At 39.2% G+C, this 18,504-nt stretch overlaps 1 protein-coding gene across 1 annotated transcript in view; it reads right to left on the bottom strand.

The window, feature by feature from the left end:
* The window catches only part of LOC127642452 (substance-P receptor-like), a 43,313-nt gene extending 32,294 nt beyond the window's left edge, over positions 1 to 11,019 (bottom strand). The window contains exon 1 of the mRNA XM_052125073.1: positions 10,404 to 11,019. Within this exon, the coding sequence (XP_051981033.1) occupies positions 10,404 to 10,810 (407 nt within the window). The 5' untranslated portion in view covers positions 10,811 to 11,019. The remainder of the gene's footprint in view (positions 1 to 10,403) is intronic.
* Between the last annotated feature and the right edge of the window lie 7,485 nt (positions 11,020 to 18,504).

The raw sequence follows: 18,504 nt of genomic DNA, 5'->3' as shown, positions 1-18,504 counted from the left end.
AGTCCCTGCTTGAGCTTCGGCAGGACCAGGATCGTCGGTTCTTTGAGATCATGCGGGCTCAAGCAGAGGATCGGCATGCGATCCGGAGTCTTCTCGACCAGGAGGCCGATCCAGCCACAGCCGCGACCCCGGACCCCCGCGCCTCTTTGCCCCCACCTGCATTACAGAAGATGGGGGTGGCGGACGATCCAGAAGCGTTCCTCGACCTCTTTGAGCGCACCGCCGAGATTTGGGGCTGGCCGCACGACCAATGGGCAGCTCGCCTTGTTCTGGAAGAGAACCGTCAACTCCTCCGAGCTATGAAGCTGGAGAAGACCGACCGCTCATTCGCTTGTGCCCAACGGCTCCGGGACGCCTGCCGAAGGTGGCTGCTAGTGGGGGACCGCGACGTCGAGGGACTCATTGACCAGGTAGTGCTGGAACAGTTCATCCAATGCCTGCCCAGGAGAACGGCGGAGTGGGTCCAGGGCCAACACCCGGCGTTGCTGGAGGCTGCTGTCCGGCTCGTGGAGGACCACATGGCGGCGATCCCGAGGGCAGAGGAGCCCTCTCTCTCTTTCCCCTTCCCCTGTATTTTCCCCTGTTCCCTCCCCTTCCTCTCTGCCTTCTCACTCTGTGAGAAGTGGCAAGGACCCTTTGAGGTCACACGACGAGTTGGGGATCTCGATTATGAGGTTAAACGAACCGATAGGGGGGCGCGCGTCAAATATATCACCTCGACCTCCTGAAATTGTGGAGGGAGGAGGTCCCTGTGACATTGGCCATGGTAGTTCGGGAGAGGGCGGAGCTCGGACCGGAGGTAAATAAAAAGTGTAATCATAGCACCCCGGTTACTTACGGAGACCACCTCTCACCGCGTCAACTCACAGAGGTTTCTGAATTACAAAAGGAGTTTGCAGATGTGTTTTCCCCTCTACTGGGTTGTACGAACATCATCCAGCACCACATCGAGGCCGAGCCAGGAGTGGTGGTACGTAGCCGCCCCTATCGCTTGCCCGAACATAAAAAGAAAATTGTGCGGGAGGAATTAGATGTGATGCTCGATATGGCCGTAATAGAGGAATCCCACAGTGATTTGTCCAGCCCGGTTGTTCTTGTTCCCAAGTGCGACGGGTCTGTACGATTCTGTGTGGATTATAGAAAAGTGAACGCGGTGTATAAATTTGACGCGTACCCAATGCCCCGTGTTGATGAGTTGCTCGATCGGTTGGGTACTGCTCGGTTTTGAGGGAAACAAAGTACAGCACAGTGGAGAAGGAGTGTCTGGCCATCAAGTGGGTGGCCCTCACGCTCCGATACTACCTGCTGGGGCAGGCCTTCACTCTCTGCTCGGATCACGCCCCACTCCAATGGCTCCACCGCATGAAGGATACTAACGCCCGGATCACCCGTTGGTATCTGGCCCTCCAGCCCTTTAAGTTCAAGGTGGTCCACAGACCGGGGGTGCAGATGGCTGTCGCTGACTTCCTCTCCAGAAATGGGGGGGGATGAGTGTATTATGACAACACTTAAGGTCTATGTAGCGACCATTTCGGCATTTTACGCCACAGAGGCAGGTTCCTCTATAGCAGTGGTTCTCAAAATGTGGGGCGAGTACCCATAGGGGTGCACGAAAGGATTGTAAGGGGTGGGCGCAGCAGACTGACACATTCTCAAATCACTTTCACACATTCAGCAAAAATAGTGACAGTACATGCAAGAACCAATGTGCGCAATCGCAATTCCATAATAATGGTTTCTCTCCTGCTTTGTTTAAACTTTTGGCAGCCACCTTAGCACTAACTGCACAAAGCATGTAATAGTGTCAGGTGTGCTCTCAGCTGTGCTTATGTAAACAAAGATGTCTCGCGTGCCAGTTTCAAATGGGGAAAACGATGAATTAACACTGATATTTCTGTTGGTCTCTCACACAACACTATCAAATGGCTTCAAAAGAATTGATTGTATAAGGCACAAGATTTAAGGATGACTTGTATGGTGCTTTTTGAACTTGGCTATCCAAGCCTATCACCATCCTCTCATCCCTTAGTCTTGTCGCTGACACGTAGTACCTGTTACTTTTCTCAGCGCTGGCCAGGATAGGCCAATCACAGCCGTTTATTCTTACTGGAAGTTTACTACAGTTTAAAAATGCTTTTATAGGTCCTACTGAGGTGGATTAACATTCACATGTATGAATCCTTGCAATTATTATTATTATTATATTTAAAAAACAAATAACTATCCAATGTAAATGTCTCCATTGAGAGAAAAATGCTCTGCTATTTAAATGCAGATGAATGGAGGATTCGGTTTGTGTTCAAGCCCAGGGGTTGCTCCTGCTGCAGTATCACTTTTTAATTATTTATATTTCCTTCTGTTTTTGTATGGTTTGAAGGTGTATAGGCATAATTAAAAAAAATTATGTATTTATGTTATACAGAAAGTATACACAAAATATCAGAACAATATTGGCATTGTTACAAATGTTCATTCAGATTCTTTTTCAGTGGTGTGACTTTTCATTCAGTTTTCATAGTATTTTTAAATAAAAATGTTTTACATTATATGAATATGAAAGAAAATGCAGTTAATCTCGTACATTTTGATAACTTTCGAGGGATTTTTTTTAGGGGGGGGGGGGGTGTTGTTTCAAAGGGGAGCGTGATCCTTAGGGGAGCGAGGCGCTTGAACCCTCCCCTCACCCTGCTACAGTTCCAACATGGGACATAAATCTGGTGCTGAGAGTGCTTATGTTCGGACCATTGGAATCCGTTGAGTTGTGTGTGCTCTTTTTAAAATCCGCACTGCTGTTGGCTCTGGCCTCAGTCAAGTGGGTGATATACAGGTGCTGTCGGTTGATCATATCTGGAATTAAGTTCAGGGCTTTCAAAAGCCAACATCAAACCCAAAAAATGCTATGTGCCTAAGGTGCTTTCCACACCCTTCATGGCTCAGATAGTGCACCTACAAGCTTTCTCTTCTCCACCGTCTAATTCAGATGAGGAGCAGTTAGCGCATTTATTATGCCCCATGCAGGCTTTGCACATGAATGTGGAGCACTCTCGCCAGTTTAGACTGTCAGATAAGCTCTTCATTTGTTATGAAGGATGCACAAAAGGCATGTCTGTCTCCAAACAAAGGCTCTTTCACTGGATTGTTGATGCGATCGCCCTCGCTTATGAGTCACAGGGCATTAGATGCCCTATTGGCGTAAAGGTGCATTCAACTAGAGGCAAGGCTTCCTCATGGGTATGGACAATTTGTATACCCATAGAACATATATGCTTTGCAGCAGTATGGTCTTCGCAGAACCTGTTCACCAGGTTTTATAACCTAGATGATACGTAGTGCGGCATGATGGGACTCCGTTCCCCATAGCGTTCAAATGCAATATTGAGTGAACTGTATCGATAGGGAATGTCTCCGGTTACTCACATAACCTCAGTTCCCTGAGATGAAGGGAATGAAACATTGCAAAACTAGGCCGCAGTACTACGTCACAGTTTCAAGGAATGAGCGCTGCGTTCTTGTCCCCAAGTCAGAAATTCTGAAGAAAGTATTTCTGAGCGCCCGCTTATCGGTGTTGGCCAAGCTACTCAATAAAATTAGCCAGCTAAGCTACAAACTACTCAACAGAAAAAATAGTAAAGCTATGCTAAAAGCTACACTTCAGAGAAAGTAGCAAGTTACACTACAAGCTACTTGCTAAAAGTAGCTTGCTACATTTAAGCTATTTCATATTTTTTCAATCACAGATTCAGAGAGCATAGTCATAGACAAAGCATGGTGCAGTATATTACAGTTTATGCAATACAGTTTACAAGTATACAGTATGGTGCAATATGGTCAGTGCATTAAAAAGAAATCAAACATGTAAATTCGTATTTAGACATGCTACTAATACAAACCCATACCCATTTAAACATAATTTAATTTGCACATTCCTGTATAAAAACTCTAAACACTAAAATACTGTACATACATTCATCTATATATATATATATATATATATATATATATATATATATATATATATATATATATATATATATATATATTTATCTATTCAATACAGAAATACAGCAGCTAGACACAGAATTACAGGATAAATCATCAGAGGCCAAATTGTGCGTGAGTGTGTGTGCGCGCACGTGCGTGCTTGCATGTGTATGTGCATCTGGGCAATAACAATGTGATTTCTCATTGTATCAGATGGTAATACCATGGTACTTTGATATTCAATTACCATATCTACATACCATTCTGTATTTGCGTGGTGCTTCAAGTTAATTAAAAAATACCATGTTACTTCACTATATGATTACCATATTCATATAGCCTACCATTGTATTAACATAGTGAATCCAAGTAATGGTACATGTCCAAAAAAACATGGTCATGCCATGATACTTTTTTATGTGTTTTCATGTAGGATAATATATGCTTTGATACTCTTTTGGTTGGAAAATGTATTTACCTGCAGAATTCATTTTGAAGTTGCAAGCATGTTGAAATTTATAAAGACCTTCATCACTGGCAAACAATAGGATGCATTTGCAGGTTTCATTTCCATTGATTGTAGATCCACTGCAATCAGCGTTATCTTTATTTTCCGTGTTATAAAATATTCTGTGAGCTTATTGTCAAGTGAGAGCCCATGGCAAATTATTCAGCAGCAAGCCTGCAAGCTTTCTGAGTCATTCAGACTGAATTGCAAACTGATTCAGACTGCTTTCCTAAAACGTGTGACCAATTCATTTTAAAGAACCAACTCAAATAAGTGATTCATTATTGGTCAGACAACTTTAGCTCTGATTCAAAACTGGCATTAGTAAATACTGGGTACAAGGTATGATGTAGCGGTGTAGCTTTTCTCAATGCTACACCACTATAAATATTGCTTTGCTACTGAAAAGCTACTTGATTTAAAAACTAGCAACGTTATTACTCAGAAATTTAGTTAAAATAATATCTATTTGTAACGAAGCTACTGCCCATCACTGCCGGTTATACAGGGCAAATGGGGCAGAACTCAAACATAATGGCCAATCACAAGATTGGCATAATGATACAAGGGCTTCCACTAGGTTGTGGAAAAGGGATTTTCCACACCAATACTATATCAAAAACGGTGGTCAAAGTTACGAACAAAAAACATTTTTTCAAATCAGCAATAAAATTTGATAATATTTGAATCATAAATTGTGCTTCTTTACCTCATTTTATGATAAAACACGCAATTTTCCCGGCTTTTATAGCTAAAGCGTATGCGCATTAGCAAGTTGATTGACAGGTGATGTCTGTATCTAAAAGGTGATTAGCTCTTTTACCTGTAAGGTGGGAGTGCCTTTCTATGTCCATTGAACATAGGGCACAAAACTTCTTGGCTGGGTGTTCCAATTTATCCCATTCATTTAAGCTTCTTGGCTGGGCATTCCAATTTATCCAATTCATTTTAATAGAAGTGGTCTGTATCTGCTAAATTATCTCTGTCAGAGCTCACACTGCTCTGCCTGAACACGCGCTGCGATGAACACATTCACGCAGTTAAGATATGTTTAGTTCTGTTCAGATCAAAAATATAGGCAAATGACACATGGAGTATATTTTTAGACCAGAGGCATTTTAGCGGAAGTACACAGACAGATGGAATTGGCCTTGGAGAAGCATCGTTGTCCATTGACTTTTGGCAATCAGTGCACTTTCTGTAGGCCCTTTATGTTTATATACATCTTGATTTTTTATTTTACATTGAAAGGTAATGCTTTGAAAGCCAACTGTGGAGTTAATGTTTACACTAATTACTGCATATTAAACTTGTGGAAGGTCTCCAGCACAGCACACATGTTCACTGCACACAGCCTGTGTAGTATAGGCTGCAACTGTGAGAACCTTTAAAAGCACCATATCCTGCTATAGGTTTGACAAAGGATAATGTAAAGCAGTATTACTTGTATTATGCATTGTATTGTGTTCAATTAATTTAATGTCATAGAAAGATGTTTTGAATGTTTTTACTTTTGTATGTAACTGATTTATTTATCTGATTAAATTAATAAATTGTAGAACCAAATGCTTAAGTATTCAATTATAACTGACAAGTAAATCCTCAGTTACTTTTAATGGTTTATAATACGTTTTCACTTTAGAATACTGTTCAAGATCATTAGTAATTCCTTCAGAAGGATGTGGCAATACTTCAGTCATTAATATGGGGTTACCAGGATTTTCAAAGTAGTTATTAATAGAAACCTTTAACCCCAAAACACACACACAGCATACTCATTTGTAATTGTTAAGAGAGAAATTCAAAAGAACCATATATTTCTGTGAGGTAAGTTGGCTAGTAATGATATTTTTTTGAGGCAGTTTAGTAATTTGAAGGGGTTATTTCTTGAAGTTAATTTCTGGTTAAAAAAGCACAAGAGGTACACTGTCCTGTAAATGTTCTTGCGTGAACTGCCAAAGTGCTTGACCGCGACCCTCGTGAATTTTTTGTCAAAAAAAATTAATTTCTTACACACACCTAGTGTTTCACACTAGGTTTAGAAGGCATTAATTAATCAACTGGAGTCGAACGGATTACCAATACTTTTGAAATGGCTATATGTGCTTTTTGGGGCTTCAAACAATTGGCACACATTCATTTGTGTTTTATGGACCTAGAGCTGAAATATTAAGAAAGACAAGAAAGTCATTGTGGCAGATAGGTCTCTTGATCATCATAAAGCAGGAACGGGGTTAACAACCAAAAATACTTTTAATTAAACACAACATAAAAGTGCTTTTCAGCATAACCAAACATAAACACACACAAACACAGCTCTGTGTGCATCTCTCTCTCTCTCTCTCTCTCTCTTGCTCTCTCGCTCTCGAAATGGCCTCTCTGGCTCCTCTTTAGCTGAAGGGATGCGGAAGGCCATGAGGGTGACAGGAGGAGGATAATCAAATGCTGATTCATACTGGAGATTGTTTGTCAGGACTCATTGGCTCTTTCAGATTCTGTCCTGCGTAACAGTTTGAATTAAAAATGTTCTACACATACTCCGGCCTATATGTATATATAGCCACCAATAAAAGTGCAGTATTCTCAGCTACATTTCACACATTTGACCATAATAAAAAAAATCACAGAATTCCTGTTTTTCCCCCAAAATAAGTGAAAAAATGTAAATTACTTTTTAGTATACCACTGCTGTCACAGCACATCACAACAAAAGATTTGTCTTCTGTTTAAATACAAATAAAAAACATGTAAACATAGAAACCATGAGAGAGGTGAAGTTAGTGTGAAGACATCAAACACCTGCTTGGTGAGACAGGTGAGAATGTGAGATGTTATTTTTGGACAAAGAGGCAGTCTTCTTTCATTAAAGCATGTAAAACAGTTATGTCACACTGTAGCTCAATGCAAGTGATCTGTCCACGAAGGTGACAGTCTTGCTGCTGTTTTGTTATGTGAGCCCATCTGCATGTGCTTGCAAAGCAACAATGGGCCGATTTAAACTTGGCCACTTCATACATTTTCACTGATCGGATAGCTATCCAATCATGAAAAGACCAGGTGTAAATGCCCCCCGAAGCGCATTCGAGACAGACTGCAAGCCAATAGTTCAAACCACTTCAAGAGGTGGATTGAGATGTATTCCAGATGAAACTGGTTAAGTGTACATGCATCTGGATGTTCAAGCCAAATATGTAAACTTCACTCAGCCCGAACAGTTCTACGTCGTCATAGGAAAACCGTGAAATATAACAGCTGCTACTGAGTATTTGCATTGGGCTTACGTCTCGCAATAAATAACAACAATTAAAGAGATGGAAGCAATTTGTTGGAAAGATAGGTCATTTTTTCTTCATTTATTTGATGCAGATTGCATAAGAAACTGAAACTAAACATTTTCAATGATTCATCTTGCCTGTGAGAACACAAGAGGGGGGAAATACACAGCACGCACACAAACAGAGACACACGTGCAATGTTCAAAGTCAGTTGGAATCAAATAATATATCACATCTTTTACATTTTCTGCCAGGCATAAGCATAATCGCGTAAGTGTTGTTTGCATACAGTACTGGAACTGAAGATCGGATTCATATCCATTTGGTGGAGACACATTGATGTGGCCAAGTGTAAATGGAATGTGCTTTTTCAATTGGATAGCAATCTGATCAGTAAAAAAAAGTGACCAAGTGTAAATGGGCCAAATGACTCAACTAGAGCAACAGAGCTGAAATCTATGTAAGCAAAATGTGTCTGTATTCCAATAATGATGCATAACTAGCTTTTATTGAGTGATAAAAACCATTTCAATGCAAGGAAATGCACTTGAAAAAGTGAAGTATTTATTTATAATATCATTGTACATAAATACCACCATGCATGTGGTTGTTAGTTCACCCAAAAATATTAAATGGAGGCATTTTGAACTTTAGAGTGGGCAAGTGGCTGGCTCTTTATCGGACCTGGAGGGGGATGTCAGAAGTTTCTGGGGGGCACAAGGAATAACTAGTGGGGCAATGATTAGCAGGGCTTCACTGAGGTTTAAGTGCATTCTGTGAAAATTAAATTTTTGAGTACCTAATTTAATTTTCCAACCTCACATTGCCCTTTGCTTGATGGTTATCAAATCAGCAGTTCCTCAAATTACCTTAGGAAAGTCTCTTAAATGTGCTAGAAGATAAAACAAAATCAAATTCAAATTAAACATTGCAACAGCAGAACTACTCTTAATGGGAACGCTTAATGGAAAATGCTAGGCTCTGCTAAACTTCTTTATTAGACACATCAAGGCATATGCTCTTGGTTATTTGTTTGTAAACCCTTGATTGAGAGAATGTAATCTTGGCTAGCTTTGCTCAAAAGTGTTTTACTAAGATGTAATGAATGATCCATTAGTTCTGATGGGTATTTCATCTACAAGGACCTGAGCGCAGAGTGAATTCCTTCCTAGAACCTTTGCCATCCATCTCTTAGCTCTCTCAGGTTTAACAGAATATTAAAGAAGGCAAAATTTATGTTTCTGCATATAAAGATATAAATGGGAGGCAAACATTGTTTTTGAAATATTAGCTCTCAATAATCTTATGAATAATTAATCACTCTATTTGGAACACTTGATGAATGAAGAAACAAATCCAGAACAAGGCAGACCCTCTCACAATTCTCATCACCCCCCACCCCCTCAATTATGATTTCTGAGCAATGACTATATGGTAAGCTATGGGTGAGATGATAAACACCCATCTATTATATGGTCATAGAGACATAAGCTCTGACATCAATCTATGCTAAGAGCTATCGTCATTGTGTTTACATTGTGAAGGCAATTTGTGATAACACTGCTGGTACTAAACATTGCTAAACATTACTATTACTAGCTTTATTAACACTGAACAAAATGCATAATAATAATAATCACAGTTTAATTTTATTTATTTCCCTTTCCATCTTATATTATGATAGTGGTGGCAAATACCAAACTAACATAGTTTTATTATTAACAATCACTGTATGATATTTTGGCATGAACTGGTATCAATAGAACATTTTTTAAAGGAATTTCTAGAATAACTAATAATTTAATTTGTGAGTAAATTATGTAGTAGCCTATACTATGATCCATCTAGAATGTTAAATTAAGGCTATTGTAAGTACAGCTGTACCACGAGTGATTCTAAATAGCAAATAATTATTTTTAGCTTACTTGTTCTCATACTTGGCAAATGTAAAGTTAATCTAAAATGGGCAATTATGTTTTTTTTAATTAAACCATGCAATAATGTTTTTTGTTTTTTTTTTACTTATATTCAGAAGACGTTTCGTTGACGTTGTATCATTCGTTAGTTCGGAAAGGCAAATCCATTTGAAAAATAGAGTCCAATTGCTTGTCACTAAATTATACCAGAAATTTAAACTTTTTCAATTGAAGAGAACATTTAAAGTGATAGTTCACCCAGAAATGAAAATTCTCTCATCATTTACTCACACTCATGCCATCCAAGATGTGCATGACTAAAATATTTTAGACTTAAATATTGATCAGATTCTCACCCACACAACTATCATATAGCTTCAGAATAAATTACTGGAATCATATGAATTACTTTAATGCTGCCTTTATATCCTTTTTGGAGCTTCAAATTCTGGCCACCATTCACTTTGAATGGACCAACAGAGCTGAGATAATCTTCTATAGAAAGAACATACACATCTGAGATGGCATGAGGGTGAGTAAATGATTTGATAATTTTCATTTTGGGGTGAACTATTCCTAAGTGTCGCTACATCAGAACCAGTGCTGCGTGTAATATCTTGTTCATTAACAACCAAAAAGATACAAACGCAAACAGTCAACTGAGAGAGAACACGCACAAGTGAATGTTCCACAAGGGAAGTGAGAGTTGACGAAGGAACTTACCTGTCGAGTGCAATCGCTGTCATGGAACATATACTAGCAAATACAGCGGCTATGGGAAAAAAGTTGTGGAATCGGCAGTAATAAAGCCCGAAATACCACTCATTGTGCACGGAGTAGACAAAGTTTATAACAGTGTTAAATGCGGACATCGCCGCTTCAGCGAAAGCCAAGTTCACGAGGAAATAGTTCGTCACTGTTCGCATGCGTTTGTGCGCCAAAATGATCCACATCACGGTGATGTTGCCCACCACGGACACGATGACAATTGTGCTGTAAGCTACTGCCCAGAGAACTATCCTCCAAATTGGTTGCACAAACTGGTTCCAGTATATTTCCGTTTCATTCTTTGTGGTGGAGTCGTTTGTCCAATTACGCGGGAACTCAGTGGAAGTGATGAGCGGATCCATTTCTATTCTGGAAAAAAAAAATATACATATGATTTAAATGTTGTTTTTGTTTTGGTAGGATGTGGTATTAGTGTTCAATCTAACATATTTTCCCTTTTGAAGAAAAAAATCAGAGAGATCCCACTTTAAATCGTCAAAATATTACTGAATATATTTTAATACGCAAAAAGAGTTCCGATTTGTATTCCGGAGTTGTGTTCTGTGGATATGAGGGCAGAGTCCTGTGTTCCTTCACAGAAAATGGGAGAACAGAACCCAACGGCTTGCTCCTTCACTCCTCATCACGAAACCAAATTTAGCTCTTGGTTACACACACCTCACTCCTCTGAGCGTCGCTGCAAAGTGCGCAGCGCGTGCCAAAAGAGAAGTCGCGCGCGAACACGCGCACACGCTATGAACACGGGGTTCTGAAGAAAAAAAAATCAATCATAAATACTTGTTTTCTTTTAAATGCACATTTCATTAATCTGCATATGACTAAGAGTGCACCATATGCGCTACGCAGGTTAGAAGATGATGTTTGGTGACGCGCAGATGCTCGAGAACATAAAGTTCTGAAGCAAAATGAAATTTTGGAATGCAACCTTGGAAACACATTTCTCTTTTAAAGGCGAAATTGTATTAATCTACTCAATTAGAGCGCACTGTCTTTGATACGCAGGTTGGAATATGGTTAATCTTTCAGGCTGGACAGATGGGGGAAATGAGCCAAACGTAGATGTGTTACAGCTTGTGATAGTCAATTGATGATAACTGTGTGATGTTTGTGGTAATGTGTAATGAAGTCAGTTGGTAATGTAGTCAGTTCCTTTTGGCATCGCTCTAATAATTAATGACAGGCCAACGTATAAAAAAACGCAACTATGTGGCTCCTCCAATTAATGTCCATTTTTGGAGTCGGACAGAAATCGTTAAATAAAAGCTCACGGTCTCCCCCTGGTGGTTCCACATGAAGACGAGATAAACTCAAGCTCAGTCACGCCAGCTCTTACATTATGAAAATTTGCTTTAAATTGTGCGCAAAACAAAAGTTTTTTTATTTTTTTTATTTTTTTTTTTTTTTAAATAAAGGCGCCAGAGTATTGATGCAGATGTAGATCAAAGTCATGATTCAAAAATCTGAATGTAAGAGCACAACAAATAATGTTCCCTGGCATTGTTCTCTCATCATGCATTATTCAAGTGAGTCCACATAAAAAGGGATGTTTTGATAAATTACTCAATTCGAGCCAAGGGAACTGCCCTTTTCAAATGTTCAGCATTTTAGTGAATCACTCTCCCAACCAACACCACATTGCTATGGACATGTTTTTCTGATTTCCATTAAAACAGATGGTTGTTTGAGATTTGTGATCATCTCTGTGGCATATTGTGTTGCTTGCGTAATGGTGATTGTTAATTGCCTTGTTTCCTTCTGTGATTTTAAATGAAGCCTCAAAAATACAAGAATCTTCTTTTTACCATTCCATGACACAATGAATGAGAAATTGTGAACTTTGTTATTCTAGCACTCTCTTTGAATAATCAATTTAATGGGCTTATGAGATTTGAAGTGTTAATCATATGCATTACCTGTGGACTCTTGAATCTCTATGGGACTTGGGGAAGCATATAATTGTAATGAGTTGTGGCAACTCAACAATGTTGATTAACTGTGTATCATGATGGCATCTGGAGTCCAAACACATAATAGATGTTCAATTTACATGCAGATCTTCACTGTCAAATAATGAATGTTTGAAAAACAATTCTAAACTACTTTTGTGTGCGATTTTTGATGCTCACCTGGTTCAGTTGAAAAGAGATCACTTTGCTTCTGCTCCTATCAAGGCTGAAGTGATGAGGAGTCGATTACAGGCTCAATCTTCATAGTAATACTGTAATAACAACAAAATTGACAGCAAGATACTCTAAACAGTATCTACAATAAGTTGCAGTTGGAAATACAGTAATAATACTGTCAAAACAGCAAATAATATTTACTGTGAAGTGACTTTTTTATTTTTATTGTTCATCCATCTGTTGCAACTCAATTATGGGGAATGACTGCTTTGTTGAAGTCTAAAAACGAAATTATGAATTTAAAATAACTGCCAATTTTGGGAGGGAGGAGCATATTTCTCAGACTATTACATTTATTTAGCAATGCAACATGAAATTGTTCAGATTTGTTCTATTTCTATTTTATTCTTTATTTTAGTGGTTCAAGATAGACAGCCCTGAACTTAATTTGCTTTGTGTAAATTCTGATTCAACTTACTCATCTGTGACTAGAGCAAACAGATGCAAATCATATTTCTTAAAATTTGTCATTGATTTAGTCAGTACCGCCGCTCCCTACATGCATACAATGCAGTCTGCGTAGGGCACCAACTTCTTAGGGGGGCACCATCTTACCCAGGAGGGCACCAGAAAGTCCACCGGCTGCACTTACTCATTATACGTTATTCAAGGACCCGAAAGCAGTTGAGGAACACAGACGATAGCTTCACTCTCATATCACGCGAGCCCCCTACATAGCATTTGCCATACTGCCATTGCACCTGGCTGTTCTCCTTTTACAACAGTGTTTACTAAGTCTATTGTTACTGAATGTTACACACTTAATAAGAGTGATGTTATACAACTCATTCAGGCATGAGTCAATGAATGTCAATGATAAAGCAGTGACTGATTCTCCAAACGTGTTTAAGTATGTTTAAATTAATCAGCTAGGAGCTTTTGCCCTGCAGTGAAAAGGTGGAGAGTACTGTGAAGAAAAATACTTTTGAAAAATGTAATTACAACCTCAAGCTACCTTAGAGATAATCAATGTCTCTGTGAGAGCTGTGGTGTTGTATGTGTGTATAGAAAAAAAGGGGGATTTTCAGTGTATTGCTAAAAGAATTGAACTGCTGCTAAAGGATTACAGATTTTGTGATACAATAGACTTAGAGATGTATTTTCTTTCCTTGTCATTTTTAAGAGGGTTTAGTCCTTCAAGCTAGACAATACTTGTTTTATAAATGCTTAATCTGTTATCTGGCAGCAGGAATGTCACTAGAGAAAAAAATTGGGAGCTCGATCTACGAATAATGTTAGTCGAGTGAAACTGAAGCAGGACTAATTAAGTAGGCTAAATGTCAGTTACTGTTCCTCAATAAGTGGTTATTTCATACAGACGGATTGTTGACTGGCCAATATCTTAAGAAAAATTATTTTCTGGTGTCTATTTCAATATTGCCCAATTCGCAAATGAATTTGTCTTTTGAGTCGGTTCTTTTCAAGGAATTGCTCACGTGTTGGCAAAACGGTCTGAATTGGTTCACAATTAACTCGTAACCATTTGGATGCATCCAAACTGAATTATCTGGAGCTGTTTCTCACACCGTAAAACAGTAATGATATAATTTAGAACACTAATACACACACCATCAGTTCTGATATTTTCAAATCCTAGAATCACCCCTGTCTGGCAGGTATAGGCTGGAGTCTCATTTCATCATGATCACAGTCGGCATGTTGTTTCCCGAGAAGCCTATTGTGCCCTAGGATTGGCTCCATTACGGCGATTAACTGACAAGGGGCATCTCCTTTTAGACATTTTTGCATCATCTCCAATGTGTTTACCTTCTGTTGTGGTTTGACTGGAATTTCGTCTATGAGGGACACAGGTCTAAATCCCGTGCTGAAACAAGGAAGTAATCGCATTTGCTTAATTAGAGAAAACTCACGAGAGTGATTTGGAGTTTGCATTTTCCCTTCTAACAATTTCACTCCACTGATGTTTAGGTTTGGGGTTTGGGCTGGGGTACAGATATGCATTTCTCTTCACTGTATTACAGTTTGTACATCTGAAAACAAGTTGCTTCACAACTTGCTTTTGGTGCCGCTGTGTGTACATTTCACCCAGAAAATAGAGCTCACATTTGCTTATACATACAACACCGCTTTGGCCACTGAGACTGCTGTGGATATTACTTCTCAATTGCAATTAGGTACTGATTACAAATTACATAACACAAATTGCATTCAGTAAAGTAATCTTGCAGATTACATGTTTGGGGTAATCTAATCCGATTACTTTCAGATTACTTCCAACCTTACTTTTTTACTTAATGTCACTTGCATTACTTATGTAAGTTTCTAGAAATATGGACAGGTTCCTGGGGCACGTTACACAAACTTGGTCATGCAATTTTGCCATTTTACAAATGCCATCCATGTATGGTAAGAGATCAGACTAGTTATATTTGTGAAAAATGCCCTCAAAGTTATCACTAAAGCAAAATTGCATTTTTGAAGCGGAGTACAAAAGCAATTCAGGAAACGAAAAAATGTTTTATGCCACTAATGCAATTGAATTACATTGTGAATATGAAATGATGTGTATTTGGGTATTTTGATTCATTTGATGGACAAAACCCTTCCAAGCACATAGTGACACATGGTTACATTACACACAGAGTGATAATTCAAGTGATGTTTTTTTCTTCCCGCATGCCACCTTAAAAGTGAAATTATCTCTGTACATCCAGTGGTCAAACACTGATTTAGACTGCTCCATCTTCGCCTGGCAAATGATGAGTATCAGGTCTGTGGGCAATTTGACAGCCCTCCTCCTCTCACTCTCATCTAAAAACACTTGAAGAGTTAATGAACATACATCATAGTTAGGCTGAGTAAAAAATGTAAAAGATTTAAAAAAGAAAAAACATTCCATATAATGAACAATTTACTGTTGTAGCCTAATTTAATCCAATTACAAGCACTTGATTTTCATAATCTGATTACGTACAACCCCAATTCTAAAAAAGTTGGGACAGAAAGAAAAATGCTAATAAAAATATAAAGGAGTGATTTATAAATTATATTCCCCCTTTGCTATATTGAGAGCACTACAACTACACCTTATATTATGTTTTTACCTTGTGAATTTCATATTATTATTATATATTTTTTTTAAATGTGCAGTAATTTCAAATCAGTTGATCGCAACATGCTCCAAAAGAGTTGGGGCAGTCGAGTGTTTACCACTGTGAAACATCACACTTTCTTCTAATAACACTTATTAAGCATATTGGCACTAAAGACACAAGCTTGTTACATTTAGAAAGTGGAATTTCATCATTCATCCATTATGCAGGTTTTCAGCTGCACAATTGTATGGGATCTTGATTGCCATTTGGTGTGCTTCATAATGCGCCACATGTCAGGACTGCAGACAGGACAATCTATTACCCACACTCTCTGCTTACACAGTCATGCACTTGTAATCCGGGAAGTATGTGGTTTGAAGTTGTCCTGTTGGAAAATGCAGGAACAACCTTGAAAAAGATGGTGCTGGATTGCAGTATATGTTGCTCTAAAATTTTTACATATCTTTCTGCATTAATGGTGTCCTCACAGATGTGTGAGTTACCCATGCCATGGGCACTGACATACCTTTGGCCTATACAGCCACTGGCTTTTGGACCTGATGTTGATAATAGCTTGGATATTCCTTTTGACCCTGAGAACACAATGGCAGTGTTTTTCAAAAACTATTTGAAATGTGGGCTCGTCGGACCAAAAAATATGGTTCCACTGTCCTACTTTCCATCTAAAATGAGACCGAGCCCAGAGAAGTCATCAGCATTTCTGGACAGTGCTAATCTAGGGCTTCTTCTTTGCATAGTAAAGTCTTAACTTGCATCTATGGATGCAGCAGTGCGTGTTGTTGACTGACAAAGGTTTACTAAAGTAATCCCAAGCCCATGTTCAAGAGATCCATTACAGATGAATGACATTTATTAAAACAGTTACATCTGAGGGATCGGAGATCATACACATTCAGAAGTGGTTTTCATCTTGCCCTTTACGCTCTGAGAATCTTTTAACTATATTGTGCCCTGTAGAGGGTGAAATTACCAACATTCTTCCAATTTGTGTTTGGGGAGCATTGTTCCCAAATTGCTGGATTATTTGCTGAAGCATCTGTTTGCATACTGACAAATCTTGAATGATCCTGGCTGTTTTTGGAGGCTCCTTATATACTATGACACGATTGCTTCGAATTAAACTCGTCAAATTGTTATTAGTTTTAAATTGCCCCTGTCATTTGGAGCATGTTGTAATCATCCGATTTTAAATTATTGTATATTTTCAGAAAACAACGAAATTCACAAGACCTAGTTGAAACCTCTCTGCAATAAAGACAATATTCTAATATTGGGTATGGTGTTTGAGCACCGTCTGTTTTGTCACAAAACTGTCCACTGTAAAAACAGATGCACAAACACCATTTCCTAATTTACTGAGAACAAGGAGCACATCACTCATGCCTCAAGAACTCTTGTCTTGTTGAGTCTTGTTGTGCAGCTAGCATTCACAAGTTTGGTTATGTACATAACCGAGATGTTCCCTTATGACTCGGTACAATTGACATTGCATTTATTAATGCATATGGGGAACAGAATCCCATCACGCCACACTACACGTCATAACCTCCCAGAAAGGAAGCATGACACCACAGTCTCTTTGGATGGAGACTGACATGAGTATGCCGTAGTGAGTTACCCTCATGTTGGGTCAGGAGGGGAGCACTCAAAATGAATATATGAACGATAGTTATATAGTATGAATTAACTTCTTCACGAACCCACTAGGGAAGGGAGTTTATTTATAATGTAAGTGCTTGTGACAAAGTGCTTGTAAATTACAACGGCCTGGATGCAGGCAGTTATATAAAAAGATAGGGAGCTTGTCCTTAAAGGGAGGAACATAAGTAGAGTATATATATTTGGCCAATGATTAGCATGCACTCTAAACAGAGAGGACTTGTGTTTTGAGAAGACCATCCTGCTGCAAAACATATGTCTTGTAATGGCACACCATTCGTCCATGCCCATGAGGAGGCCATGCCTCTAGTTGAGTGTGCATTAACACCAGTTGGGCAAGTCTTACCCAGCGACTTATAAGCCAGGGCAATTGTATAGACAATCCAGTGAGAAAGTCTTTGCTTGGAGACGGACATTCCTTTTGTGCATCCTTTATATCACATAAAGAACTGATCAGACACTCTGAACTGGCGTGTAAACTCAACATATGCGTGTAGCGCCCGCACAGGGCATAACAAATGCAGTGATTGTTCCTCATCTGAATTAAATGGAGGGAAGAAGGCCTGAAGGTGAACCATCTGCGCTCTGAAGGGTGTGGTTAGGACCTTAGGCACATAGCCTTTTCTGGTTTTGACAGTGGCTTTTGAAAGACAAGGGCCAAACTCCAGACATTAATGGTTGATTGATAGTGCATGCAGGTCAAAAACCCGTTTTACTGAGGCCAAAGCCATCAACAGAGTCCAAAGGCTCGAAGGGGGGCCCTGTGAGTGCTTTTAGGACTAAAGTTAAGTCCCAAGTCTGGACTGTAGCCAGCCGAGGTGGGTTTAATCATCTTGCTCCTTTAATTAACTTTATGTCAATCCAGTAAATCATGATTGCCTATCGCAGGCTTCATGTGCATGATACGCAGATATAGTCGTCATACTCTTTGAGCGTCAACGAAGTGAGTCCTACGTCTAATCGCATCTCATGGATGGTGCTCTGGCCTGTAAAATGGAGTCAGTTCAGGCGCATTTAGCGCAATCTATTCAGAGGATACATATGCAAGTTCCACGGCTTGAGCTGGGGATGCCAGATTGTGCCTTGCGCCTGAGAGAGGAGAAACCTCGTTAGCGG

Source organism: Xyrauchen texanus, chromosome 4 (genome assembly GCF_025860055.1).
Source record: "Xyrauchen texanus isolate HMW12.3.18 chromosome 4, RBS_HiC_50CHRs, whole genome shotgun sequence".
NCBI classification, from domain to species: Eukaryota; Metazoa; Chordata; class Actinopteri; order Cypriniformes; family Catostomidae; genus Xyrauchen; species Xyrauchen texanus.
Note: the sequence above shows the minus strand (reverse complement) of the source record. Positions and strands in the feature narration are given on the sequence as shown.